The 27,131-nt window shown below is 59.0% G+C and overlaps 1 protein-coding gene across 4 annotated transcripts; it reads right to left on the reverse strand.

Annotated features, from left to right (window-relative positions):
* Positions 1-2,543: 2,543 nt before the first annotated feature.
* On the reverse strand, positions 2,544-9,029 carry ACP5 (acid phosphatase 5, tartrate resistant). 4 transcript variants are annotated; one of them, XM_032790116.2, is made up of 5 exons: positions 6,393-7,024; positions 5,697-5,966; positions 4,996-5,123; positions 4,147-4,492; positions 2,544-3,181 (listed from the first exon to the last, which is right to left on the reverse strand). In XM_032790116.2, exons 2-5 carry the CDS (start codon positions 5,964-5,966, stop codon positions 2,939-2,941), a joined length of 987 nt encoding a protein of 328 aa, XP_032646007.1. In that variant the 5' UTR covers positions 6,393-7,024; the 3' UTR covers positions 2,544-2,938. The 4 variants fall into 4 exon arrangements, with proteins under 4 accessions (XP_032646007.1, XP_032646015.1, XP_032646000.1 ...); XM_032790124.2 differs by lacking the exon at positions 6,393-7,024 and adding an exon at positions 8,453-9,029 and having other exon boundaries at positions 2,806-3,181; XM_032790109.2 differs by lacking the exon at positions 6,393-7,024 and adding an exon at positions 8,055-8,446 and having other exon boundaries at positions 2,806-3,181.
* Positions 9,030-27,131: the final 18,102 nt, after the last annotated feature.

Here is a 27,131-nt window from a genome sequence, read left to right on the forward strand (position 1 = left end):
TAAACTAACTAATAAGATTACAGCAGGGTTTGCAAAAATGAAGGTTGGAGGAAGCTTTTACAAAGTGGAGTGAGTGTTTTAAAATGGGGTTTGAATTACAATATGGCAAACAGTGAACAGAAGTTACAATGTAGGCAAGTGTAGCGAATGGTGAACAGAAGTTACATTAATAAAGTGAACAATTAAAAACAATTTCATTTATCAGTTCTACACGTATCTACACTTGTGGGCGCTACAGTGTCGATAGCTATGGTGCTGTGACCCTGTAGTGTAGATACAGGCTGTAACAACGGACGGGGTGTTTCCATCGCTGTAGGAGCTCGGGCCCCCTGAGAGATGGTAGCTAGGTCGATAGAAGCACATAGCTACAGCTCTCAGAGGGGTGGATTTTTCACACCCCTGAACACCTGGCTTTGTTGACCTAAGTTTTAAGTATAGACCAGGCCTGAAACTAGTCATTGGGCTACTGACGTCTAAAGTCGTAACCCTCATGCTCTTAGCGCAATGCTCTTGACTTGAGGTTTGCAACAAGTTTTGTTGACTAGGCCTGGTCTATAGGAGACAGTTGCACCAGTTTTTCAAACGAGCGCCTTTCTGCTTTCTCCTAGGCTGCCCCTCGCCAAAACCTTGATGGTTAGGCAACTGCCGACCAGTACTGGCTTGTCACTTCCTTGTGCTGCAGCTACCCGTTCTCACCTGTTTTCTACTTAGATTGGAAACTCTTTGGGGCAGGGACCAGCTTTGTATTCTGTATTGTAGCTGCCTATAGCAATCTGGGGTCCTGAGTCATAACTGAGGCTCCTAGCTGGTACGATAATGCAAATAATACGTTGCACCAAAATCATTTTTCAAACCAGTCTAGTTAAACTGGAGCAAACGCCTGGGAGGAGGCTCATTTTGGTTTTTAAAGTGGCTTATTTTTGGTTTCACCTGAACCTATTCCCTGTCTGAAACTAAGCTGAGAAGAGCTGCCTCCTTTCCTGTAACACACAGGCCAGAGAACAGCCCTGAGTTAATTCCTGCTTGAATTAGAGCCTGTCTTTTACGAAAACATCCGCTCAAGTTAAAAATCCAGGGGCACTCATGCTAAACGGCTCCTCATTCAAATCCCCTCCTTATGCCCCAGAAAACCTCCCTTGCTTTAATTATAGAAACATTTCTGTTCAGAGTGGAGTGCTGGGACAGAGCACAGGATGGATTTAGACCTGGGTTCTGTGGGGCATGCCCTAGCGGAGGGGTAAAAGGGGGGTGTTAAAGATGAGTAGGCAGCATTCTTTCCCCCCAGATTTGGTTCCCAGCCACTGACTGATCCATGGGGAATTTCCATATGTTCTTTCCCTGACCACCTGCCGGGGGTTGATTCTTGAGGCAGGTGCCCTCATTGCGGGTGGATGTTTGCCAGGGAAAACGCAGTAGAGTTTGGTTCAGGTGGGATTTCTTGGCAAGCGCCAAGGACGTGGGGTCTGGTCAGGAAAGCAGCCTGCACATCACAAAACCATCACGTGGATCATCATTCCTGGACCCCGGCTAGGAGAGGTACCGATAGCAGTGCCTCACTACTATAGTGCTTGGTGTCTTGGGAGTATGGACAATATCTCAATGGGGCTGCAGGTCGGGGCTGAGGAGCATCAGCAGAGCTTCAAGGGCAGGGCTGGAATAGAAAGGGCTGGCTGAGGGCCAAGGTGGAGGGGCATTGGCAGAGCTGGTGGGGACCTTAGGGCTGGAAGAGGAATGTGGGTTGGGATTGAGAGGCACCACCAGAGCTGTGTACGTGGAGGAAACGCGGGGCTGGAAGAACAGGGAAATACAGGTCAGGATTGAGGGGCTTTGGCAGGAGCCCAGGAGCAGGGGGCTGTGGGTCAGGACCGTTTGTGTGTGGCACTGGCAGAGCTCCGCGTGTGTGAGCCCGGGTAGCAAGGGGGCTGCAGTTCGGGAATGAGGGGCGTCGGCAGAGCTGAGCAACCGTCCTGCGCAGTCTTCCCCAATGTGAAAACGTGTCATCGTTCGCAGGATGTGGACTCCGGTTTGGTGAGAGAAAAACAATCGGACTTTTTAAAATATAATTTATTGAAAATAGTCCCAAGAAAATCACTTAGCAGCGCGTGTTCCCTTTGAAGCAGCTTCAGGGAGCAGCAGATCACAGGTGCAATACTGCAGAGGGTGAAGAAGACGTTTCTCCAGAGTTTAAAGGTCTTTGACAGATACATGGGGATCGCACGCCCCTTTTTAACTGTAGACGGGGAGGAAGCACACAGGACCGGTCCGTATATGAGGGTTAAAAACAATCATCTCAGAAAACGCAAACACCAGCACGAGGTCAGATTTGGGCAATACTGAGTCCTCTTCTGGCACGACACAGTTTACAGAAAAAACTAATAATCAGCTTCCCAGCCATAGCAGGTGGCTCTGAGGAGTTTGCACCTGAGAAGGGGGAGGAAGGGCACAGCGGCCCCAGGTGGCGGGGCGAGGGACTAGCTCTCCTGAGCACATTGGTAGTTAGGGAAGGGTATTGCAGCAGCAGCACATGAGCTGTACAGAGGGGACCCCCAAGGAATTTACAGCCTCGGCAGGCAAAGGGGGGAGCATGAAAGGGCCGTTAGCTGGTGCCTAAAGAGAGGAAGACGAGGTCGCTCAGGGGACTCTGGCACAGCCAGGAGTCAAACCCGGATCTCGGGGCGTCCGAGAGGGCTGGAGTGATCTAGTGAGGAGGCAAGAGGGGATCAGACAATGAACTGGGGGGGCTTCTCCAGCCAGCTAGTGGGTGCAGGGGAGGAGGTGTTTGCAAAGCCTAGGGGGCTACAGAGGGTGAGGGGAGGATTCCCCCAGGGATCAGCCAGCTTCAGTGCCCCTCGCAGCAATTCCCTCAGCCCCAAACGAAAGAGGGAGCTCTGAACCCCCACTTCCTGCGTCCTCCTAGATCGGTGCGCACGGAGGGGTCTCAGCGGCGGCTCCTCCGGGGCAGGGAGGTCTTGTACAGGGATTTCCCGCTGGCCTCAATGTAGGTGACGCTCATCTCCTTGCCGTCGATCTCCACGTAGGCGAAGCCACCCAGGGACGCCGGCTCGGCGTAGAAGAAGCGCAGGTAGCCCTCGGGCACCTTGTGATAGTGCTTCCGCGAGTTCTCCATGAAGTTGCCGGCCCCGCTCAGCAAGTAGCCCACGCCAGCCTTGTCCTGCAGGTACTGGTCGGGGAAGAGGGGGGCGGGGGTCACAGCAGATCCATGATCCCGCTGCCTGGGTGCTCCCCCGCTCCTGTCCCGCAGCCAGCCTGCTCGCGCCGGGGGGTGGGGTGGGGGCTGGAAGTCAGGACTCCTGGGCTCTATTCCCTGCTCTGGGAGGGGAGTGGGGGCTAGGGGTTAGAGCGGCAGGGGGGCTGGGAGTCAGGACTCCTGGGTTCTATTCCCTGCTTTGGGAGAAGAGTGGCGGCTAGGGGTTAGAGCGACGGGGGGGCTGAGAGTCAGGACTCCTGGGTTCTATTCCAGCTCTGGGAGGGAAATGGGGGCTAGGGGTTAGAGCGCCGGGGGGGCTGGGAGTCAGGACTCCTGGGTTCTATTCCCTACTCTGGGAGGGGAGTGGGGGCTAGGGGTTAGAGCGTCGGGGGGCTGGGAGTCAGGACTCCTTGGGTCTATTCCCTGCTCTGGGAGGGGAGTGGGGGCTAGGGGTTAGAGCGCCAGGGGGGCTGGGAGTCAGGACTCCTGGGCTCCATTCCCTGCTCTGGGAGGGGTGTGGGGGCTAGGGGTCAGAGCACCGGGGGGGCTGGGAGTCAGGACTCCTGGGTTCTATTCCCCACTCTGGGAGGGGAGTGGGGGCTAGGGGTTAGAGCGATGGGGGGGGCTGGGAGTCAGGATTCCTGGGTTCTATTCCCTGCTCTGGGAGGGGAGTGGGGGTCTGGGAGTCAGGACTCCTGGGTTCTATTTCCTGCTCTGGGAGGGGAGTGGGGGCTAGGGGTTAGACCGACGGCGGGTCTAGGAGTCAGGACTCCTGGGTTTTATCCCAGCTTTGCTGTTGACTTACACCCTTGGCTGAGTCTCAGCCAGGACTGCAGGGTGGCTGGGGCGGGGTGCAATGGGCTAGCAGGGAGTTGATGGCCAGCTCCCTAGCAGGGGTAGACCAGAGGGGACAACCTTGCCCCAGTGCCCCCCCTTACCTGCAGGTTGTGATCATGGCCACACAGGTAGGCGGTCGCCTCGTACTTGAGCAGCAGCGGCTGCAGGTGCTTCACCAGGCAATGCGTGGGGCCGTGCTCGGCCACCGACCACACCGGGTAGTGGCCGGCCACCAGCAGGTAGTCGTCCTGCGAGGCAGCCATCTGCTTGCGGAGCCAGGCCAGCTGGCTGCGGGCCAGCCCCACGTCCCGGGGCTGCTGGGGCTGCTGGCTCTGGAAGTCGTCCGAGTTCCCGCACAGGGTGACAGTGTCGATCATGAGCAGAGCCACCGTGGCGTTGCTCTGGGGAACCTTGAACTTCAGCCTGTAGTAGTAGTTGGGGAAGTTCCTGCAGAAGCGAGAGGGGAGGGGGTCAAATGTTAAAATAGAGCTGGTCTCCACACACACCACCCCCCGCAGTTTCCTGGATCAGCCTGGGGGCTGCGGGTCGGGAGTGAGGGGCACCGGCAGGGCTGGGGGGAGCCCAGGGCTGGGAGAGCTGGGGGCTGCGGGTCGGGAGTGAGGGGCACCGGCAGAGCTGGGGGGAGCCCAGGGCTGGGACAGCAGGGGCTGCGGGTCGGGAGTGAGGGGCACCGGCAGGGCTGGGGGGAGCCCAGGGCTGGGACAGCAGGGGCTGCGGGTCGGGAGTGAGGGGCACCGGCAGGGCTGGGGGGAGCCCAGGGCTGGGACAGCAGGGGCTGCGGGTCGGGAGTGAGGGGCACCGGCAGAGCTGGGGGGGAGCCCAGGGCTGGGCTAGCAAAAGGCTTCTGGTTTAGAAGGGGATCCAGCCCCCACCCCTCTGAGCCCTGACCCAGCAGGATGCAGGAAGGTTGACCAGCTGTGGGCCCTTACCAGCGCTTGGAGACCTTGCTGTAAGCGATCTGAGCCGAGACGTTCCCCGAGTGGTCGTGGTTTCCGGCCACCACGTACCACGGCACCTTGCGCAGCGGCTGCGCCTTGAACACGGCCTCAAAGGTGTCCTGCCCCGAGAGAGGGGTTGGCAGAGAACGTGTTCACGTCTGGCTGCGCCTGCCAGGCCTTCCCCGCCCCGGTGCTGCCCTCACTGGGCGGGGAGAAGATTCTCACGCCTGGCTGTTATTGGGAACCCAGTCGTTCCCCGGGCGGTGGGGAGATTTACCCCTCACATGCCATTACCCCCAACGCACCCACACCCACCACTGCAGTCAGGGGGCTCCCGCTAGCTGGTTTCCTGGCTTGGTTGACGTGTGCATCCTGCCAGGGCCACACAGGGGCGCCACCTCCCGTAAAGGGGTGCAGCCGTGGAGTGACACCCCAAGGTTCATCCTGCAGTTGCCAGTGGAGATAGGAGTCTCCCTGGCCCTAAACTCAAGGGTTGTGTGCAGTTAAATAGCTCCCATCCCCCACCCCAGAGGCAGGTACTGTTCAGCACAGGGCAAGGGATCTCTGTATAACCAGCCCCCGTGCCCCACCCCAGAGGTAGCCGCATCTCAGCTCAGGATGAGGGATCCCTGCAAAAACAAGCGTGAGATCCCAGTCCCTGTGTGCTGGGGGGGACCCCAAGGACTCCCTACCTGGAACCTCTTGTCGTTGACGTCCCGCACCCCGTTGTAATAGAAGTTGTCCCCGAGGGACAGGATGAAATCCGCGCCCAGCGCTGCCACCGTGCGGCCCATCTCCTTGGCTGTGGCCACCTCGCGTACCGTGTGAAAGGGGGGATTGGACACCCCTCCCCAGTCCCCCAGGGCGATGAAGCGCAGGGAGGAGCCGGAGGAGAGCGGGCTGGCGTAGCGGGTCGGCAGAGCCGCCAGGAGGAACGCGGCGAGACACAGGTAACCCGCCATCTGTGGGGAGAGGGGGGGGAGATGTAGCCACAAGCAACAGGAGGCACCCTGCTCTGGGCCAAAGCCTTGAGCCCAATCCCAGCAAGGGAGGCGGGTCAGGGCAAGGAATGAGCCAGGACTCCTGGGTTCTATCCCAGCTCTGGGACGGGGGTTGGGTCTAGTGGGTTGGAACAGGGGGCGCTGGGAGCCAGGACTCCTGGGTTCTAGCCCCAGCTCTGAGAGGGGAATTGGGTCTAGTGGGTTGGAACAGGGGGCTGGGAGCCAGGACTCCTGGGTTCGATTCCCAGCTTTGCCACTGACTCACTGCACAACCTTGCGCAAGTCCCTTCCCTGCTATGTGCCTCAGTTTCCTCTCCCACCCAGTCTCCAGGGCAGGGACTATCTCTCGGGTGAGAAAGCTGCAGCTTCCGTGTGCTCTCAGCTCACCTGAGGCCGGACCAGGTTTGAACCCAGGGTAGGGGCTGGAGCCAGGTTTATTTCGGTTTAACTCAGACCTGTTCCCAGTCGACTTCAATCAAAATCCGAGCATCCACACTGGGGCTGGGCCAGTGTAATGAAACCAGTTCAAATCACCTCTTTAGTTAGGGCCACAGATGCAGAATGGAGCGAGTGAAACCACCCAGGCCTCCTGCCCTGCACTCAACTTAAGCAGAGCAGCTCCGGGCGGGCAGAACCCCTGCTGTGCCCCCCCCTGCAGCCCCCGCCCTGCTGCACGTAATCGGTTAGGCCCAGACACAGGAGGAGGAGGGTGGGAACGGCTGAGCAGCTCAGCCCACTTCAGAGCCTGCCCCGAAGCCCATTGTCCAAGCCTCCAGGAGACAGAGGGCTAAGGGGCGGAGGTGCTCAGTTGCCCTGGGGAAGGTGGATCTTTGCAGAGTGTCTCCACCCAGACTGCAGGGATGCAGCCATCTCCCGGCCCCACTCCAGCCCCGGGCAGGGGTGGGGGACGGAGTCAGGGTGAGTCAGGCTCAGCAGCGAGGTCAGATAGGAAACTGTGCTTTGCCCAGGGCGCCTGGCAGCTCCAGGAGCCGGCGCCCCAAAACTGACAGACAGAAAACAGCCACCCCCTCTGGTTTACATTAAACATCGTTTGCATTTCACACCCTGCCCAAGACCGGGGGCCCTGTCATGCCTGGCGCTGCCCAGACCTCAAATAGGATCAGGGCCCCCTTGTGCCAGGCGCTGTCCAGACCCCGACCAGGGTCAGGGCCCCCGTTGTGCCGGGCGCTGCCCAGACCCCGACCAGATCAGGGCCCCGTTGTGCCAGGCACTGCCCAGACCCCGACCGAGATCAGGGCCCCGTTGTGCCGGGCACTGCCCAGACCCCGACCGAGATCGGGGCCCCCTTGTGCCAGGCCCTGCCCAGACCCCGACCGAGATCGGGGCCCCCTTGTGCCAGGCCCTGCCCAGACCCCAACCAGGATCGGGGCCCCCCTTGTGCCAGGCGCTGCCCAGACCCCGACCGGATCAGGGCCCCCTTGTGCCAGGCACTGCCCAGACCCCGACCAGGATCAGGACCCCCTTGTGCCAGGCACTGCCCAGACCCCGACCAAGATCAGGACCCCCTTGTGCCAGGCACTGCCCAGACCCCAACCAGGATCAGGGCCCCCTTGTGCCAGGCACTGCCCAGACCCCGACCGAGATCAGGGCCCCCTTGTGCCAGGCCCTGCCCAGACCCCGACCGAGATCGGGGCCCCCTTGTGCCAGGCCCTGCCCAGACCCTGACCGAGATCAGGGCCCCCTTGTGCCAGGCCCTGCCCAGACCCCGACCAGGATCAGGCCCCCTTGTGCCAGGTGCTGTATAGGCTCCTGGCAGAGAGTCTGGCCCCAGCCTGAAGAACCTGCAACCTAAATAGCTAAAAGAGGGGCAGGAAAACAGGCACAGAGCAGGGAAGTGACGGAGCCAGGAAAAAGATCCTAGGAGTCCTGCCCCACAAACTAGTGTCCTGCCAACTAGGTCGTCTCCTCCCAGCACCCCCAGATTGCTGGGGTTGCTCCCAGGCCAGCACTGGGCCAGAACTGTGCAGTCCCAGCCCATCTCTGGCCCGTTCACACTCAAATGTGCTGGAGTTTACCAAAAATTCCAACCTGCAGAAAATCTAGCAGCCCAGTAGCCTGGGGTGGGTCCAATCCAATACAGATTTCGTAAAAACCTGCCCCACGCCAGAGGCTTGAGCCCGCAAAGTGCCAGGAACCAGGGCCTTGGGAACTGCCATCCATGTGACATGGAAGGAGCCCAGACGCCACGGTGACGGCCTGCTAGCCCACGCAGTGGCGCTGCTACACCTCTGGCCTGTCAGGACGGCTGTGAGCTGGAGCCACGACAAGGCCAAGGCGCCTCTATCGCCGAACAGGAAGAAGGCAAACCAGAAAACAGGTGAAGGAGACAGAAAATGCAAAGGAGACAGAGGCAGAGCCCCGGGCAGGGGCTGGGAAGAGGCTGCCAGGTGCAACGTTGATGAAGCTGGCAAACGGGTGTCACTTACGCTGGTCAGTTTCGCCGCCGGGCGCTGAGGGGAGGGTGGCGCTGTCAGGGCTTCGGTCTCAGCGATGCCCCCACCCGCCGTCGGGAAGCCCTCCGGGTGCCACCTGCGAGCCGTCCGGTTGCCACTGAGGACGCTGCGCCAACAGGGACATTTTATCAGGCCCTGAAAAGGGGAACTTGGATGGGGGGGGTGGAGGGGAGTTGAGCGACTGTGTCTTTCTCCCTCCCCGCACGTGTCGGACGCGGCTCCAAGCAGCAAAGTTGATTATTAAGAGTGTGATGGAGAAACGGCTGCCCCGATGACCCACGGCTCCTTCCCCCCACAGTCATGTGACGTGACCGACCCATAACCAGCCGCAGTTCAAGTCACGCTGCAGTGCACCCTTCAATCACGCCCCGGCTGATTAGGAAGCCAAATACAAGCCAGACACTTAACCCTGCTGCGCCTGGCCCCACCCAGCAACCCTGGACTGCGTGGAAGTTAAAGTCAACCTGAGGCCCAGGGCTGGAATAGCCGGGTGCTGTGGGCCAGGATTGAGGGGCCCAGGCACAGCTGATGCAGGTGGAGCCCAGGGCAGGGCTAGCAGGGGCTGCAGGTCAGGAGTGAGGGGCACTGGCAGAGCTGAGGGGGAGCCCAGGTCTGGGCTAGCAGGGTCTGCGGGTCGGGAGTGAGGGACACCGGCAGGGCTGGAGGGGAGCCCAGGTCTGGGCTAGCAGGGGCTACGGGTCGGGAGTGAGGGGCACTGGCAGAGCTGGAGGGGAGCCCAGGGCTGGGCTAGCAGGGGCTGCGGGTTGGGAGTGAGGGGCACCGGCAGGGCTGGGGGGGAGCCCAGGGCTGGGCTAGCAGGGTCTGTGGGTCGGGAGTGAGGGGCACCGGCAGAGCTGGGGGGGAGTCTAGGGCTGAGCTAGCAGGGGCTGCGGGTCGGGAGTGAGGGGCACCGGCAGAGCTGAGGGGGAGCCCAGGGCTGGGCTAGCAGGGTCTGCGGGTCGGGAGTGAGGGGCACCGGCAGGGCTGGAGGGGAGCCCAGGTCTGGGCTAGCAGGGGCTACGGGTCGGGAGTGAGGGGCACCGGCAGAGCTGGAGGGGAGCCCAGGTCTGGGCTAGCAGGGTCTGCAGGTCGGGAGTGAGGGGCACCGGCAGGGCTGAGGGGGAGCCCAGGGCTGGGCTAGCAGGGTCTGCGGGTTGGGAGTGAGGGGCACCACAGGGCTCAGGGTGGGGGTTGAGGGGGAGCCAGGGCTGGAATAGCAAAGGCCTGTGGGTTGGGATTGAGGGGCCCTGGCAGAGCTACCTGTCTCACGGCACCTGGCCAACCCCCCAGGCTAGTGATCAGGGGGCTTCTGTCTGGCTGTAGTGCCCCGAGAGGTCGATCCCCCGGCGCCTGAGTGAGCATAGGCCCAGTTCTGTATTGGGGGAGCAACTCCAGTCAGGCCAATGGGCCCGTGCATTGGGGGACAGATTCCACACCTGCCTGAGACCTGCAATTTGCGGGGATGGTGCCCCCCCCCCCCACCAAACTACACCCCTTATCAGGAGGGTGTCATGGGGATGCTGGAGCACGTGCCTGGCGCAGTCTGAGACATGGGGCAAAGGTGTCCTTGCCCAGGTGACATGGGGCCCCGCCGGGAGGCTCCATCCTCCCTCCAGTGCCCAATGTCCTTCACCATGTACCTACGTCCAAGCTCCAGCTGATCTGCTGCCCCAGGGCCAGCAAGCCGCCCTCCTGGCACCAAGATCCAGAAGCCGCTGGCCAGCTGGCCCCAGACACTAGCCCAGCTGCAAGGAGTCGCAGCCCAGAGGGCAAGCTGGGGTAATCAGAGAGCATCAGCAGCTCAGGGTCACCCGAGAGATGCCCCGAAATCCCCTTGATCTGAGTCAATGTTCCAGCCCCCCCCCACCCCCAGCTGCGCCTGCTAATCCAGGATTCGCTGCAGAGATTCAGACACGGAAAGTGGGACCTGGGATGGAAAGTGGGGAGGGGCTGTGGAAACTGAGGGGGTGGAAACTGAGCTTCTCTGCCCCTAGAGGGGATCCTGCAGCCAGGCTGGGGCACATCAGGTAGGGTTAGTCAGTACTGGTGGGGGCGGGGGGGGAGTGCATTCTCCCTGCTGCTCCTGTATGAGCTGGGAAGAGAACTCAGGAGTCCTGACTCCTGTCCCCCCTGCTGTAACCACTACGCCCCTCCCCTCCCCAGAGCTGGGCTGAGAACCCAGGAGTCCTGACTCCTGTTCCCCCACGGTAACCACTACACCCTGCCCCTCGCCAGAGCTGGAAAGAGAACCCAGGAGTCCTGACTCCTGTCCCCCCTGCTGTAACCACTACGCCCCTCCCTTTCCTAGAGCTGGGGTGAGAACCCAGGAGTCCTGACTCCTGTTCCCCCTGCTGTAACCACTGCACCCTGCCCCTCCCCAGAGCTGGGCTGAGAACCCAGGAGTCCTGACTCCTGTCCCCCCACGGTAACCACTATCCCCTGCCCCTGCCCTGAGCTGGGCTGAGAACCCAGGAGTCCTGACTCCTGTCCCCCCACAGTAACCACTACATCCCCCTCCCTACCCTCCAGAGCCAGCACTAAATACTCATTGAATGAACCAGCTGTGCACGCTGAGTTCACGGGGCTCTGCGCTACCAATCGACCAGGATTCTCTGTGCCGAGCCCTTCCCATCCAGTGTGGCAGCAACACGGGTTAGCATGGCCGGGAGCGGGAGTCAGGACTCGGTTCTGTCCCTGGCTCTGGCATAGACAGCGGGGCCTAGAGGGCAGAGCAGGGGCTGGGAGCCAGGACTCCTGGGTCCGTTCCCAGGCAGTTCTGTTGCCTGGCACATTTGAGGCGCCCCGTGGAGTTATGACACTGTCTGCAGCGCTCAGCAGCCTCTCCAGACTATTTATAGGAAGCTGTGAGCCCGGAATAACCTGGCTCCTGCGAGATCAGACGATTCCGCCCACCCAGCTGCTGGCAGGGAGGAAACCAAGGTGGCTCGGGGAGGATGCGTCAGCGCAGGGAGAATTCCATCTGGCTAAATATAATTCTGGAGAGGGAAGGTGCTTCCCAGCCCCCTGCTGTAACCACTACACCCCACTGCCTTCTCAGAGCTGTGGAGAGAACCCAGGAGTCCTGGCTCCCAGCCCCTCTGCTCCAACCACTACACCTCACTGCCTTCCCAGAGCTGTGGAGAGAACCCAGGAGTCCTGGCTCCCATCCCCCCGGCTGTAAACTCAAGACCCAGACTCCCTCCTGCTCCCCTCAGATTTCCAGCCCCCCCAAGGCAGGGCTCTCCCGACACCGAGGCCTTCTAGAGTGGCTCAGGCCCCACCCTGCGCAGGCCAGAGAGGTCCCCGCTCCTGAGCAAGCCCATGCGACTGGGGAACTGAAGGGCTGGCATCACATGCCAGTGGCAGGTCAAAGGCCTGTTGGTGCTGTGGGCCCTATCAGTGGGCCTCCCAGAGAGTTAATTCCAGAGCAAATCCAGGCGGCGGGGACGCCATCGAACCCAGCCTGGCCCCTCGCTAATCTGGCCTCCCTCCCACCACTGCTGTGTAGCAGGGCAGCATGTTGTGGGGAGGGCAGTGAGAATCCAGGTTCTTTCTATCCTGGCTCTGAGGTGGGGCTTGAGCCAGGACTCCTGGGTTCTATCCCCGGCTCTGGGAGGGGGGCTTGGAGCCAGGACTCCTGGGTTCTATCCCCAGCTCTGGGAGCCAGGACTCCTGGGTTCTATCCCCAGCTCTGGGAGGGGGGCTGGGAACTAGGACTCCTGGGTTCTATCCTGGGCTCTGGGAGCAGGGTTGGGAGCCAGGACTTCTGGGTTCTATCCCCAGCACTGGGAGGGGGTGGAGTGGGACCTAGTGGTTAGATCCCCTCACTCTCCCCGGAGAGGATTTGGATGTGCAGTTTCAAAGAGCCAAACATCTTGATCCCTAGAGATCTACCCACTTCCCACAGGCCCCTGTTGGCAGGGCCTGGCTGAAACCAGCCAGAGTTAGGGCAGTCCCAGGCCCTCTCTGTAGGAAAGATCGTTAGACTCACCCCCTCCCCCAGCCCAGCGTAACTGCCCTGCCCAGCAGTAAATGGGGAGGGGGGGGTCCTACCAGCACATCTCACCCTGGGGGAGTCCCATTGGGGCAGATCCCCCTCCCTCAGGTCACACAAGGCCTCAGATTGAAAGAGAACCAGGCAAGGATCAAAGCTGCCCCCCAGGAGCTGAACCCAGCGCTGGGAAGCAGCAGAGTGGGGAGAAATTGCCCCAGTTCAGGGCTCCGCCAGCGTCCCGTCACCGAAAGGGGGGTCCTTACCCACGGTCCCGTGCAGCTCCCCTGCCTGTCTTTTGGGGGGAATCAGCACCTCGCCTCTCCGCCCCACTCCCCGCCTGGAGCCGGAGCAAGTCGGTGTATGTTGCGCTGACTAATCCAAAAGCCTCCCTCAGCGACACCCGCCCTCTGCCCTGAATTAATGAACCGCTGATGGATCCAGACCTGAACGAGGGAAAGCCGAGGCCCAGCCCCCAGGGAAGGCCAAGCTCTCCTTGCAGCTGGGAGGGCGACCCGGGAAGGGGGCCAGGTGCAGGCTAGGAAGGGAGCTGGAGCCGTCTCAGCACTTGGGCTTGCCGAGACTGGTGGCTGGTGCGAGGCTGTTCATACTGAAACCCCGAGGGGGAAGTTGGGGCTTCAGCTACCCCCTCCCCCGGGCCATTCACACGTAGGCCAGGCCCCTGCAGGGCGTGCTGAGCCTCCCCGCACCCCTGCAACACCTGGTACCAATCAGCTCCACCTGGCTATGGGAGAGGGTGCCCCGGCCAGCAAGCCAGCGAGGCAGGTGTGAAAAACCCACCCACCTGAGCCATGTGGCCATGCCAAGGAGACGGCCACTGACCCAGCTGGCTGGGCTCCCCAGAAACGTACATCAGCCCCTCTCGCCCCCCCTCAAAACTGAGTGAAACCGACCTCACCCCACCCCCCCAGCGTAGACAGCGCTAGGGCGACAGACGAATTCCTCCATTGGCCGCCCTCTCAGGGCGCAGGGTTAGCCAAAGCCGCAGGAGAACCCCCCTTGGCACTGCAGTAATGACTGGCCCAGGTTGCGCTGCAGTGTCTCTAGTGTAGACGCACTCGCACCCCGTCACTGGGGGCTGCGTCCGCACTGGGGGGTTCCCCTGGGAGCTGGGAGGCCATGGCTACGGCGGTCAGATCGCCAGAGCATTGACAGGGCCCAAGGCAAGAAATCACCGCAGGCTCGGTGAAGGCCCTGCTTTGGTGCTGCCGGTGTTATTTCAGGGTGAGTGGGCCCCGCTCCGGCCCTAGTGCAGACCCGCCTGGCGGTTTAAAGAGGAGCTGGGAAAATCGGAGCGACGGAGGAAAGCGGGGCAAGAACCGGCAGGCGGACACGAGGCAGCAGGATGTGACCGTGCGGGAAGAGTCGTGAGTCACACGACAGGCGAGCACGACGAGCCTGGGCTGGACAGCGGGCAGACGAGATGGCCCTGCCGAACCTGAACCCCCAGATACGCCTGTTGCTGGGTCCACCCCACCGAGGGGTGAGGCCACTTCACTAGCCTGGGTTCCCTGCGGTGCTGGATGGTGGCTGCTGTCTAATGCCGCCCCTGCAAAGCCAGCCCCTTGGAGCCCCCGGGACCCCCCACCCCAACCTCGCAGCCCCCCCCACTTCTGCTCTGGGCTCCCCCCGGTGGCCACGTGGGAAACTGCAGCTGTTCCATCCAGACAGCGCCCAGCTGCTGCTGTAGGAGGAGCAGCACCGCCCCCCAGTGGGCAAACGAGGCCAGCGCTGCTGCTGCTCGTCGCATGGGACTTGCCTCGGGATTCCCGTCTCCCGGGCCCTGGCCCTACCCACTAGGCCCCACTCCCCTCCCCTAGCTCGGGATAGAACTCATGAATCCTGGCTCCTAGACCCACTGCTCTGATCCCTAGACCCCACTCCCCTCCCACTGCTGGAGATAGACCTCAGGAATCCTGGCTCCCAGACCCCCCCTACCCACTAGACCCCCCCCTAGACTCCCCTCCCAGACACCCTGCCACTAGACACCCCCTCCCCACCCCTCCCCAAGCTGGGGAGAGAACCAAGGCATCCTGGCTCCCAGCCCCTCCTGCTCCAGCCCCTCCTTCCCTCCCAGAGCTGGGGAGAGAACCCAGGAGTCCTGGCTCCCAGCCCCCCTGCACTAACCACTAGACACCCCTCCCCAAGCTGGGGAGAGAACCAAGGCATCCTGGCTCCCAGCCCCTCCTGCTCCAGCCCCTCCTTCCCTCCCAGAGCTGGGGAGAGAACCCAGGAGTCCTGGCTCCCAGCCCCCCTGCACTAACCACTAGACACCCCTCCCCAAGCTGGGGACAGAACCCAGGAGTCGTGGCTCCCAGACACCACTACCCACTAGACCCTACTCCCCTCCCAGACCCCACCTGCCCTCCCACAGCTGGGGATAGAACTCAGGAGTCTTGGCTCCGAGCCCCCCCTGCTCTGACCCCTAGACCCCACTCCCCTCCCAGAACTAGGCTCTCTACTGAGGGATGTGGATGTCAGGTTTGGGGCATCTCTTCCTCCGGGGGCAAGGGTTCTGCAGGCTTTTTACCCGAGGGGGAGTCCTGCCAACAACCCCTCCCCATGGGAGCTGGGATCCCTTAGGGAGGGGGCAGCTCAGCCCAGGGCCCCAGGCCAGGACAAGAACAGGAGGACTGGAGAGGCTGGTATGGTGCAAGGGGGCCCCCGGGGACTGCTGGGGCCCAAAACCCTGACTCACTCCCTCCAGCAGGGGAAATCCCAGGACTGTTTGCAAAGGGCGTCACGCCAGGGACAGCTCTGCCAGCAGGGCATGATCCTCACTGGCACAGCACAGCCTCACCCAGAGGCAAGGACAGAACCCAGGACCCCTGGCTGCCAGACCCCCACCTCACTCTGACCACTAGACCCCACTCCCCTCCCAGAGCTGGGGCCTCTACTGGCCTGTCCCAGCACAGCTCACACCAGCCTGGGAGAGCTCCCCCGGCCCGGCCCGGCCCTCGGCCGCTTGGCACAGCTCAGCATAGCCTGGGAGAGCTCCCCTGGCCTGCCCTCGCCCACTTGGCACGGCTCAGCATTGCCTGGGAGAGCTCCCCTGGCCCGGCCCTGCCCTCACACGCTTGGCACGGCTCAGCGTGGCCTGGGAAAGCCCCCCCTGCCCGGCCCTGCCCTCGCCCACTTGGCACGGCTCAGCATGGCCTGGGAGAGATCCCCCTGCCCGGCCCTGCCCTCGCCCACTTGGCACGGCTCAGCATGGCCTGGGAGAGCTCCCCTGGCCCAGCCTCCACCAGCTCAGCATCGCCTAGACCAGCCTCACCCAGGCTCGGACTGAAGAATTTTGGGGCTTGTGCATGATGGAAGTGGGGGGGCACAGCAGAGTGCCCCACCCCACCATGCCCCGCCCCACGCAGGACAAGCCCAGCAGGGGGCATCAGACTCTTCACACCTCTGGGTCACTCCTTGGGACCTGGGGTGTCAGTTTGTTAGGGGTGTACATCCCCCCTACACACATGTGCACACACCCCCTACAAAACAGACACCCAATAGACACACACCCACTCTACACACCCCACAACATCCAATCTGGCCACAGACCACAGCTAACTGCTCCTTCCCTGGCCCGCTGCTCAGGAGGGTTCCCTGTGCTTGGCTGAATAATGAGGGACATTGCTAGTTAATGTGGGGGGGGTGGGCTCCCCATTAACTCTTTGGGCACCAGACTTCCTGGCCTGGGTGTTTTCACGGCCTTAGCCAGGAGCCCCCATACATAAGGGTGGCGTGGGGGAGGGAGCTGCCACCTGCAGGGGGTCTCTGCCATGCGCATCCTGTTTGTGACAGAGGCTGCTTACTGCACCCCCATGTGCCCTCCCTCACCCCCACCCTCCCCGGCAGGCTGCAGTCAGGAAGGGGCCGGAAGCAGATGGGGCCGGCTGCATCCTGCTAGGCTGACCAGGTGCATCCTGCCGCCAGGCCTTGCCAGCGTGGGGGCGAGGCAGTGTGAACGGGGCCGGGTGTGAGCCAGTGTGTGTGAGTGTGAACAGCCGTGTGATGTGTGTGCAAATGTGCAAAGCCATGTGATGAGAGTGCAGCTGTGTGGGGCGTGTTAGTGTGCACAGCTGTGTGGTGAGTGTGCACTGGCTGGTGATGTGTATTCATGAGTGTGTGCTGCAGTGTGAGTGGTGCTAGGGCTCCACAAGTGTGAGAGGGCGTGTTCAAATGTGCTCTGCCATGTGTAGTGCAAGTGTCTCCATGTCTCCATGCATGAATGTCTACAAATGTGAGTGAGTGTGAATGTGGGGTGTGTGCAGCAGAGTGCAAGGTATACATATGACAGTGTGTGCAGCAGTGTGGGGCAGCATGTGTTGCATTGTTGTCAGGAGCATGCGTGGCAGTGGAGGGGGGGAATGTGTGTGGCAGTGCCAGGAGGCGCATGTGTGGCACTGCAGGGGGGAGCATGCGGGGGAGCGTGTGTGGAGGGGGGGCAACATTCGTGGCAGGGGACCATGTGTGGCACTGCATGGGCAGTGTGTGTGGCAGGGGGGGCAGCGTGCCTGGCAGTGCGTGGGCAGCGTGTGTGGCAGTACAGGGGCAGTGTGTGTGGCGGGGGGCAGTGTGCGTGGCAGTGTGGGGGGAATGTGCGTGATGGGGGCAGCATGCGTGGCAGGGGGCAGTGTGGGGGGGGCAGTGTGTGTGGTGGGGGGGCAGTGTGTGTGGCAGTGCATGGGGTAGTGTGTGTGGCGGGGGGGGCAATGTGCATGGCAGTTTGAGCATGCAGGTTTGTGCCAGACACAGGCAGGGCTTGTGACTGAGGCACTGGGCCCCAGACTCATCTCCAGAGGCTTGGCCCACCCACCCCCAGTGCCCAAATTGGTGGTGCTACAAGCTGGCATGATGGTGCTACCCCAGTGCCAGGAGCTGCCACCAAGGAAACCCAGCAAAGTCCCCTGGACGCTCACTCACAAACACACACACACAAAGACGCACACACACACACACACACACACACTTGTGCACAAACACATGCACACACAAATACATGCACAAAGATGCACACGCACATGCACACACAAAACAGACACACACTCATGCACATACAAAGATGCACACACATGCACACACAAACACACACACTCATGCACACACAAAGATGCACACACATGCACACTCAAACACATACACACACACAAAAACACACACAAAGATGCACACACAAACACAGACACACTCATGCACATACAAAAACACTCACGCACACAAACATGCACACACAGACACTCGCATGCTAGTGCACACACACACACACACACACTTGTGCACACAAACACATGCACACACACAGGCTCAAGCATGGGGAATTGAGGGCTAAAAAGTCTCACTGCAACTTATTTTATGCCCCTTCCCCTGCCCTGTCTCCCCCCCATCTCCTTCTGCCCCCTCCCCCTGAAGCCTGCAGATAAGCGAGAAAGACACAGAGCTGGGGGGGAGTGACATGGCCAAGTGGGGAGCAGGGGCCCCAGCCCAGCTGCTTCTATCCCCGGCCCCCGCTGACTAGCACAGTCCCTTAAAGAAGAATGAAGGCCCGGTCCAGCTTGCTCTGGGGAAGGTCCATCACCGTGGGAGAGTTGCTATGGGCACTGTCCATTGCCAGGGGCGGTGCCCATCCCTGGGGAGCACCCGTCACCTTGGGAGGTGTTACTGTGGGGAACATCTAATGCTATGGGCAGTATCTGTTGCCATGGACAGTGGCCATTGCTATGGGGAGCCTCTGTCGCCATGGAGAGCGGCCATCACCATGGGGAGTGTTGCTATGGGGAGAGGCCATCACCATGGGGAGCATTGCCATGGAGAATGGCCCTCACCATGGCTGAGTGGGTGGGAGAGGAGTGATGCTGGGGGAGGCTTTCAGTGGGTAAAGGAGGGGGCATAGCTCTTGGTCACAGACTCAGACCCTCGAAGGGGGAATGCACAGAGGGAGCGGGGCCGGGGGAGGGGCCTCGTCCCCCAACTCTCACCACCCCGCCCCCCGAAGTCAAAGCAACTCAAACCAACTTCAGCCTAAGTCAGGTCTGCCCAGCCCAGCCCCGGGATCAGACCCAGCTGCCTGGGCAGGGTCCCTTCCCCACATGCCAGTTCCCCAGGGGCACCCCAGAGCACATCCCCAAATCCTAGCTCTGGAGGGGGGCGGTCCCCCCCCCCACGGCTTGACACTAATAATAATGATGATAATAGCGCCCTGTTATGTCCCCTGCCCCACGGCTCCATGTCCCCAACAACCTGGTTCCCCAGGGTCCTCCCCCACCAGCTCTCCCATTCTGCAGGCCCTGACACCCCAGCTCTCCCCCCAGCTCCCCAGAGGCTGTGCCCCCGCCCAGCTCCCCAGACTCTGCCCCTCCAATCAATTCATCAACCTCTGCAAACTCTCCACGACCGCAGATGCAACCCCCCGAAATCAGCCCAGCACCGCCTGGCTCCGGGCCAGCCGGGGCTCCCCGCCCCAGCTCATTAAGGAGCCAGGCCGTGACGGCTGTGCGTGGAGCTGGCCGCGTCCCCGCTCCGAGACAGTCCATTCCAGGACTGGCGCAGGAAGCAATGAGAGCTAAACAAGTCTATTTCTCTGTGTGAAGTGGCCCAATGGCTCTGACTAATATTTTCCTGAGCAGTGGCTCCAAGAGGAGGGGGAAGTGAGGGAATTTCCGGCCATTCTGGGTTTTTTTCCCCCGCCATTATTAATAAGCACCCGCCCCGTCCCCCTGCCTCAGACCGACTGGCTGCCTCGTGCACCGGGGCTCGGTTTCAGCAGGGGTGAGTCCGTGTAAGATTCAGGAGATACGGGGAGTGAGCGCAGATCCTTCTTGTTCCGAAAGCGTAGCCGTGGCCGGCTGAAGGAGAATCCCAGGGTGGCGAGTGTGGTATAGGGCATATGGCACACAGAGGAACAGTTCTGATTCAACCTGCAGCACACACACATCCCGACTGAGATCAAGGCCCCATTGTGCCAGATGCTGCATGGACCCTGACCAGTATCAGGGGCCTTGTTGTGCTGGCAACAGACCCTGAACAAGGCCAGGACCCCTCCCCCTATCATGCTACAGACCCACGGTTGACTCTGCCTGAAGAATTCAGTCTAATTAGATACAGGGGGGAAACTGAGGCAGCCAGAAGGGCCAGGACTTGCTCAAGGCTGGGCCTAGAACCCAAGCATCCTGAGTTGCAAGCTAGCGCCCTCACCACTCAACAACGCTGCCTCTCCCTGCAGTATGTAAGATCTTACAGCCCCTAGCACAACAGGGCCTTATGACTGGCCGAACAAGGCCCTGCCCTCGGCGGGGCGGTAACACAATAGCTTTGCGACGCCGCAGCCGAGCCGTTCCAAATCGGGTGGGAACATTGGTGGGCAGAGTCCTGAGGGAGACCAAACGTCCAGCCCACAGAGACAGTGGCCCTGGGAGCTGCAGGCAGAGCAAACACTCTGCTCCCCCTGGTCTCAGCAGGTCATAGTCTCATGCTTCCATGCACCAGGCTAGTCACCCACCTGGGCCCTTTGACCCCACTCTGGCCAGTCCCCTCTGGAACCCAGGAGTCCTGGCTCTCAGCCCCGCTCCCAACCACTAGATCCCACTCCCCTCCCAGAGCTGGGACTGGAAGGAACCCAGGAGTCCTGGCTCCCAGCCCCCTGCTCTAACCCTAGATCCCACTCTCCTCCCAGAGGTGGGGAGGGGCGGGCTGGAGTCCTGCATCCCATCTTCAGAGGCTGCATGACCTCAGAGGGGGAGGTGTTGGGGCATTCCGGGGGAGGGGCTGTTTTCTCCTCTTCCGGAGCGTCAGGTATGGGCTGCTGTTGCAACCAGGATACTGGGGGGATGGGCAGGTGGTTGGGGGCAATGATATAACGCAGGAACTAGAAGGAATGCAAAGGAAACCCAAGTTCAAGTCCCCCGCCCGGATGAATCGAGGCCGAGGGGAGGAAGCTCAGCCGGTGACACAGAACGCATTGTAGTTGGCAGCACCCAGGGCCAGGAGAAGCCCCACTGCCACAGGAGGAGCCTGGGTGACCCAGTGTCCCCCCAGCTCACCATGTGCATGGGTGCCAGGCAGCCAGGGCCAGGGGAAGCTGAAATGCAGCCACCTCTGGGGTGGAAGGGGCAGTGAGAGCACAATGAGAAGCAGCGGTAGAGTTGTGTGTGGCTGGCTCAGCAGGGTGGGGAAGGGGACATGGGGCCTTTCTCCACTAGGGGGGTGGCTCCCACCTAGCCCTCAGTGAAATAGAGCTAATCATCTTTCCTGGGTTAATTCTGAAGCATTTCCAATGTGCTTTGAGAGCCCCAGGGGAGGAGCTGGGCAAGGTCCTTAGCACTGATTTAAATAAGTGAAAGCAGCTGGGTGCTGTCCCCTCCCCCAGATTCCTGCAGGATGCAAACCCCCCCGACTCAGGAGGGGCTGGGTTCTGCTCTCTGGGCTGGGAGGGGCACCGCTGGGAGCATGGTGCAAACGTTCAGAGCCCGGGTCCGGGCTCATCCCCCTGCTATGGGTGGGGAAATGGAGGCACAGAGAGGGCAGGGACTAACCACAACACCAGGCTGCAAGTGGCTGAACAGAACCCAGGCATCCTGAACCACCCTAATATGGTGGCGGGGGGGATAGAGGCCTCTGTAAAAAACTTTAATGTAAAATAGAAAATGAAACTCCCTGTTTTGCAGGAACTTCCCCAAAATGTCAGTTAGAGCTGCTGGGCGGAGGCAGGGGCCAGACTGGCTCAGCTGTGCCTTGGTTTGTACCCCTTGAGCCAGTCTGAGCCCCTCCTGCTCCTCTGCCCACCCCCAACTGACACACTCAGCAGGGGCATAGAGGGTACAGGAGATATAGGCTCCTGCTCCAGCGCCCAGTCCTGCCCACAGCAGCAATGCTGGGAAAATCCAGCTCGGGCCCGGCAGCCCTGGGCTGGAGCATGCTCAGTGAGTGTGGAATCTGGGAGCCCTTCGCCCCCAAACTGCAACAAGCCTTTATTGAGCATATGCACTCTGATTCTCCCCCCCCCCAAGGCTCTTTAACTTGGGCTCATTGGGGCACATTTCCACAGGGCCAACAAAAGGCACCTCCCTGATCCCAGGGTGACCCTCGTCAAAGCGCAGAGCCCTGCTCCAAAACAGGGTGTCGCTAGAGCCTCTTAAATAAGTGGGGATAGGAATTATTTTAACTGTGGCACCATCACTGTTTTGTTCCCTAGCTGGAAGAGCTGAAACTTTCCAAAACAAACAGCCGCAGGCAACCCCCCGCCTGGAAAACTCCAGGCCGAGGGCTTAAAGTCTGGCAAAGTCAGATGCTGTGAAGTACAGGATCTTCTGATGGGAAGGGTCAGGCAAACTGTAGATAGATGTGTAGGAGGATGGTGGGCATGGATGGACAGGTAGGTCAGTGTCTTCGTGTTTCGGGAAGCAGCTAGATAATGATGATTATTGGGAGCGATTTCCAGACCCCCAGTGCCATTTGGTACCTGGTGCGTGGGGTGGAGGTCCGGCACCTCACTCCTGTTTGAGTCTCTTACGTTATTTTTGTAACCCCAAACCGAGACTGGTGCCCCCTCAGAGCAGGCACTGCATAGACAGAGTCCCTGCCCCAATGAGCTTACAGTATATGGTGGCTGAGGAGAGGGGAAACTGAGGCACAGAACAGGGCTATGACTTGCCCAGGTCCCAGTGGCAGAGCCAGGAATAGAACCCAGGGGTCCTGAGTCCCAGCCTGCAGCCAGACAGGTAGATTTCACTACCACACACACCCCCTCACCCTTCCTCCCCAGTGCAATCGCCTTCTCCACTGCAGCTCCTGCTGCCTGCGGCGTCTCTCCCGCCCCCGCTGGTGACAGGCCATCCCGTGAGGTCCCTGCAACCGCAGCCTGGGATTTAATTCCCAAACTATTGACCAGACTGTCCGCCCCCCTGCCCCACAACCTCTTGGCTTTTCCCGGGGACCCGATCCTGGATTTCGGGGCCTTGACCTTTGGCTGCCACTCGCAGATCCCTCTGGAGCGAGGCGGGGCGCCCAGTGCCTTTAGGGAACCCCCAAATCGGGCTGGGCCGGGGGGGGTCCCTTTCCCCAGATCAGAGGTTATTATGGTTTGCAGCCGTGTCAGGAGCGAACAGCCTCCCAGCTCCCCCTGTGAACGCTCCTGTTTGTGGGTTATGTTCCACCACTCCGGTTTCCTCTTGTTTTCATTCCAAGTCTCCCGTTAGGTTGCGTCTGACTCTGGGTTTCCTTATCAGCGCGGCACAGCCGGCTCTTTGCCTCTTATCTGCCACCAGCAGCTACATCCCCAGTCCAACGAGCAGGAAACCTCTCGCTGGGGCGGGGTGGGGGGGAGGGAGTGGATCAGACTTCTTCAAATCTTAGTGGCCCCAGAGCGAGCGGTGGCGTGTGTGGGCGAGGGGGGCTGGCAAGTAAGATGGGGGGGAGCTGAGGCCGGGAAAGACGCTTCAGCCTATTTGACTCCAATCCCTGCCCCCAAAAGAACCCCAAATTTTCACTCTAGCACCCGCCGAGGAGACAGAAACTCGCGCCCCAGGCCATGGACCCTGCGCATGGTGGCTGGGAACGAGCATGTGGCCCACTTGTGGGGTAAGGCGCGTCCCGGGGCGCCCGGCCCGGCTAGGGGCGCGCTCGCTTCTCGGGGCTCCCTCCTGCAGCCCCCCAGGAGGTCAGGCTCAGCGATGGGGAGGGGGAATGTGGGGCACATCCCAGCGAGCCACCTGCTCCCAGGGTAATTGGCTGGCGGGGTGGGAAGGATCGTTCGTGGAGGGAGGGGGCAAGATCGGGTGCTTTTGCCGAGGCCTGGTCAGGGGGGTTTACCCGGGGGCTGGTGCGGGCTTGTGCATTTCAGGGGGCAAGTTTGGGGCCTGTTCCTGTAGCTCAAACGGGAATCGCTTGGAGCCAGTGTCCCAAATCCAAGCGGCGAAGGGTGGAGAGTGGTGAAATACGGGACCTTTGGGGCTATTTAAACAACAACCCCACCCCCAAAAAATCCCCCGCTGCGAGCTCCCGGGGCTGCTTCCCCCTTTCTCTGGTGAGTTGTTTGTTGTCAGCTTGAGCTAAAACCCGAAGAAAACGGGAGGTTTTTTGCTCTCCGAGGCGGGTTTGGGAAACGCGCCGCGGTTAACGTTCCCTGTCACGTTTCACGGGTGCAGCGGCACCTCGGTGCCGCTCCAGCCGGCCCGGGCAGGGAATAGTTTCCCTGACCTCCGTGTATCTCGGGCGCTGCTTTTGCTCCAGCTCAGGGGTGAGTTTGGGGAGTTGATTGTTATTCGCACCTGCTCAGGAGAATCCGCCCGCGGCGGAAATCTGGCCAGGAGCAAAGGCTAAAACGCGACTTGTTCGGATCCTTTTCCCCGACGCGGTTTTTGTTCTGAAATTCGATAAATCGTGAACTGAGCAGAACAGAAGCTCCCGGGGTGCGTGAATTGGTCGAGAAATTCCTCGCCAGTTTCATGTGTTAATTCTGGTTGTTCTGCTGGCGAATCCCGAGGTTTGGCTCAATCCCCGCGCTTCCAGCCGCATTAAAAACCCCCCTTTTTTAACTCGCGTGATTCCGAGAGGATCGGCGGGGGGGCTCCTAGGCTGGGTCAGTTTTATCTCGCCGGGTCCCCCTGGCGCGGGGTTCGCCGCGTTCCTCGGGACCTGTTACATTCCCGGGGCAATGAATTAGCGGGGATCGAAATGTTTGTAACCATCGGCTTCGGGGGATGCGAAGGTCCCTTCTTCGCTTGTGGTTTAATCACACTTCAAAGCGTTACGGCTCTGACTGCACGTGGGCCTGGATTGTGTGTGCAGGAATATTGTATCTGCACCGCTGTTAAACAGCGCGATCTACTGTGTGTGGACAGAGAGTTGTAATGCTGTGTGATCTCTACACACAGTGCACGGACACGTGTTATCTGCAGTGTGTGGACAGAGAGTTGTAATGCTGTGTGATCTCTACACACGGTGCAGGGACACGTGTTCTCTGCAGTGTGTGGACAGAGAGTTGTAATGCTGTGTGATCTCTACACACGGTGCAGGGACACGTGCATTTTATATAATATATCTATAGATTCATTTATGTATAATAACACTCTAATATATACACAGATATACACCATGATATAGATTTTATACAAGATGTGTATGTGTTATTTGTGTATAATGAGATCTATCTATACAGATAACACACACACATAGTCTATACATATAATTAATATATAGTAGATATTGTGTTAGTCTGAAATAATATGTATGAAACAGATACGCATCTTATAGAAATATTAGATTTGTATTTATTTATATTTAGTACATTTCGTTTGAGATATTTTTGTGTCAATATGATAGATGGATAGAGAGAGGGGATATGGGGATAGATAGATAGATAGATAGATAGATAGATAGATAGATAGAGGGGGTGTACAGGGATAGATAGATAGATAGATAGAGGGGGTGTACAGGGATAGATAGATAGATAGATAGATGGATGGGGTGGATGGGGAAAGAAAGAAAGAAAGAAAGTGTATGGGACTAGATAGAGGGGGTGGATGAGGATAGATAGATAGATAAAGGGGGTGGATGGGGATGGATAGATAGAGGGGGTGGATGGGGATAGATAGAGAGAGGGGGTGTGTGTGTGTGTAGAGATAGATAGAGGGGGTGTGGGGGGGATAGATAGATAGATAGATAGATAAAGGGAGGTATGGGGATAGATAGATAGAGGGGGTGGATGGGGATAGATAGATAGATAGATGGATGGGGATAGATAGATAGATAGATGGGGTGGATGGGGATGGATAGATAGATAGATAGAGGGGGTGTGGGGGGATAGATAGATGGATAAAGGGAGGTATGGGGATAGATAGATAGAGGGGGTGGATGGGGATAGATAGATAGATAGATGGATGGGGATAGATAGATAGATAGATAGATGGGGTGGATGGGGATGGATAGATAGATAGATGATAGATAGATAGATAGATAGATAGATAGAGGGGGTGTGGGGGGGATAGATAGATAGATAAAGGGAGGTATGGGGATAGATAGATAGAGGGGGTGGATGGGGATAGATAGATAGATAGATAGATGGGGTGGATGGGGATAGATAGATAGATAGATAGATGGGGTGGTTGGGGATGGATAGATAGATAGATAGATAGATAGATGGGGTGGATGGGGATAGATAGATAGATAGATAGATGGGGTGGTTGGGGATGGATAGATAGATAGATAGATAGATAGATAGATAGATTTAAAACACAGTTCCATTGAAATCAGTGGCAAAACTATCATACTGTCTATATAATATAACAGATTGTAAGGTAATAATTCAATGTTGTTTGAAGCTATATAGGGACAGGTCGCTACCTTTTCATAATGCCGTGATTCGAGGAGCTCTGAGGATACACTCTAGCTGAGGTTCTGCCTTATAAAATGTCTGTGTAGTTATAACATAAACACCGACACACACATGCACACACACAAATTTCCTTCCAGTTTTTGTAATGAGCAGCTCGCATTAGTCGCCAAGCTGTGGCCAGGGCTCACATTTGTCCAAGGTCACAGTCACTGTGTTGGGTTCAGAGATCCACCCTGGGTGACTTTCTTCTTTCATTCAGCCCCCCTGCCCCTTGTGATCATGGCCTCAGAATCAGGGGAATTCAGTCTCTGCTGGGCCCAGAGGCGGATTTAACCAAAATAACCAGAAACAATCCACTGGCAACCATCAGCTGCAATTGCTTCTGGAAAAATTTGCTACTTGTATATTGTTTTTGTGGAAAATGAGCTCTTATTCTGGGTTTTGTTTGGTGGCAGGGGCGGTAAACAAATCAGGCTGGACGTTGCCTCAGATTGCATCGATTTGAAAAGGCATTTTCAAAACCCATTTCCTCTATTTCACTGCGTTTTCATCGCCCCGCCACCCAGACAAAAGATGGTGTCAGCCACATGAAACGGAACATTGGTTGGTTTTTTTTTCTTTTTCTCTCTTTTGCTGATTTCAGTTGCCTTCCCTTTGAGAAACACCATGAGGCTGGGAGATGCAACTAGAGATGGAAATATGTCCTGGGGATTGGGTCAGGACCAATGTGCAGTGGAACTGCCTGGAAATAAACCCTTGACAGGTCCTGCAATTGAAAAATCAGATAAGAAGCGGGTGTAGGATGGTATTTTATTCTTTAGAAATCAATGTGATTTGTTCAGTGACTTGGCCTATTGGGGCTAAGTGTATTTATTAGGGTTATTATGGTAGCTGTGCTGGGTGCCGAAGAGTATTTATTAGTAGGGCGCTACCAAATTCAAGGTTGTGAAAAACACATCACAGGCTGTGAAATCTGGTCTCCCCCGATGAAATCTGCTCTTCTGTGTACTTTTACCCTATGCTACAGGCAGCATTTCTCAAGCTGGGGGGTCCCGACCCAAAAGGGAGTCACAAGGCTACTCTGGGGGAGGGGGTCACGGGATGCCGTCCTTATTTCTGTGCTGTCTTCAGAGCTGGGCGATGGGAGAACGGGAGCTGATGGCTGGGAGCCCAGCTCTGAAGGCAGCGTCGCCGCCAGCAGCAGCACAGAAGTGAGGATGGCAATACTCCGACCCCTCCTACTAGCCTTTTGGGTCAGGACCCCTGTTTGAGAAACGCTAATGTTGCATGTATATATGTTGCCATTTTGAAATATGTAT

The sequence above is a fragment of the Chelonoidis abingdonii genome, chromosome 26, assembly GCF_003597395.2.
Source record: "Chelonoidis abingdonii isolate Lonesome George chromosome 26, CheloAbing_2.0, whole genome shotgun sequence".
NCBI classification, from domain to species: domain Eukaryota; kingdom Metazoa; phylum Chordata; order Testudines; family Testudinidae; genus Chelonoidis; species Chelonoidis abingdonii.

Excerpts from the sequence above, each read along its gene's own strand:
- ACP5 (XM_032790109.2), bottom strand. The coding sequence starts at position 8,186 with ATGGATGGCAGTTCCCAAGGCCCTGGTTCCTGGCACTTTGCGGGCTCA. Across the intron at positions 5,124-5,696 it reads TCAACGACAAGAGGTTCCAG|GACACCTTTGAGGCCGTGTT; the intron begins GTAGGGAGTCCT and ends CTCTCGGGGCAG. Across the intron at positions 4,493-4,995 it reads AGCAAGGTCTCCAAGCGCTG|GAACTTCCCCAACTACTACT; the intron begins GTAAGGGCCCAC and ends TCGCTTCTGCAG.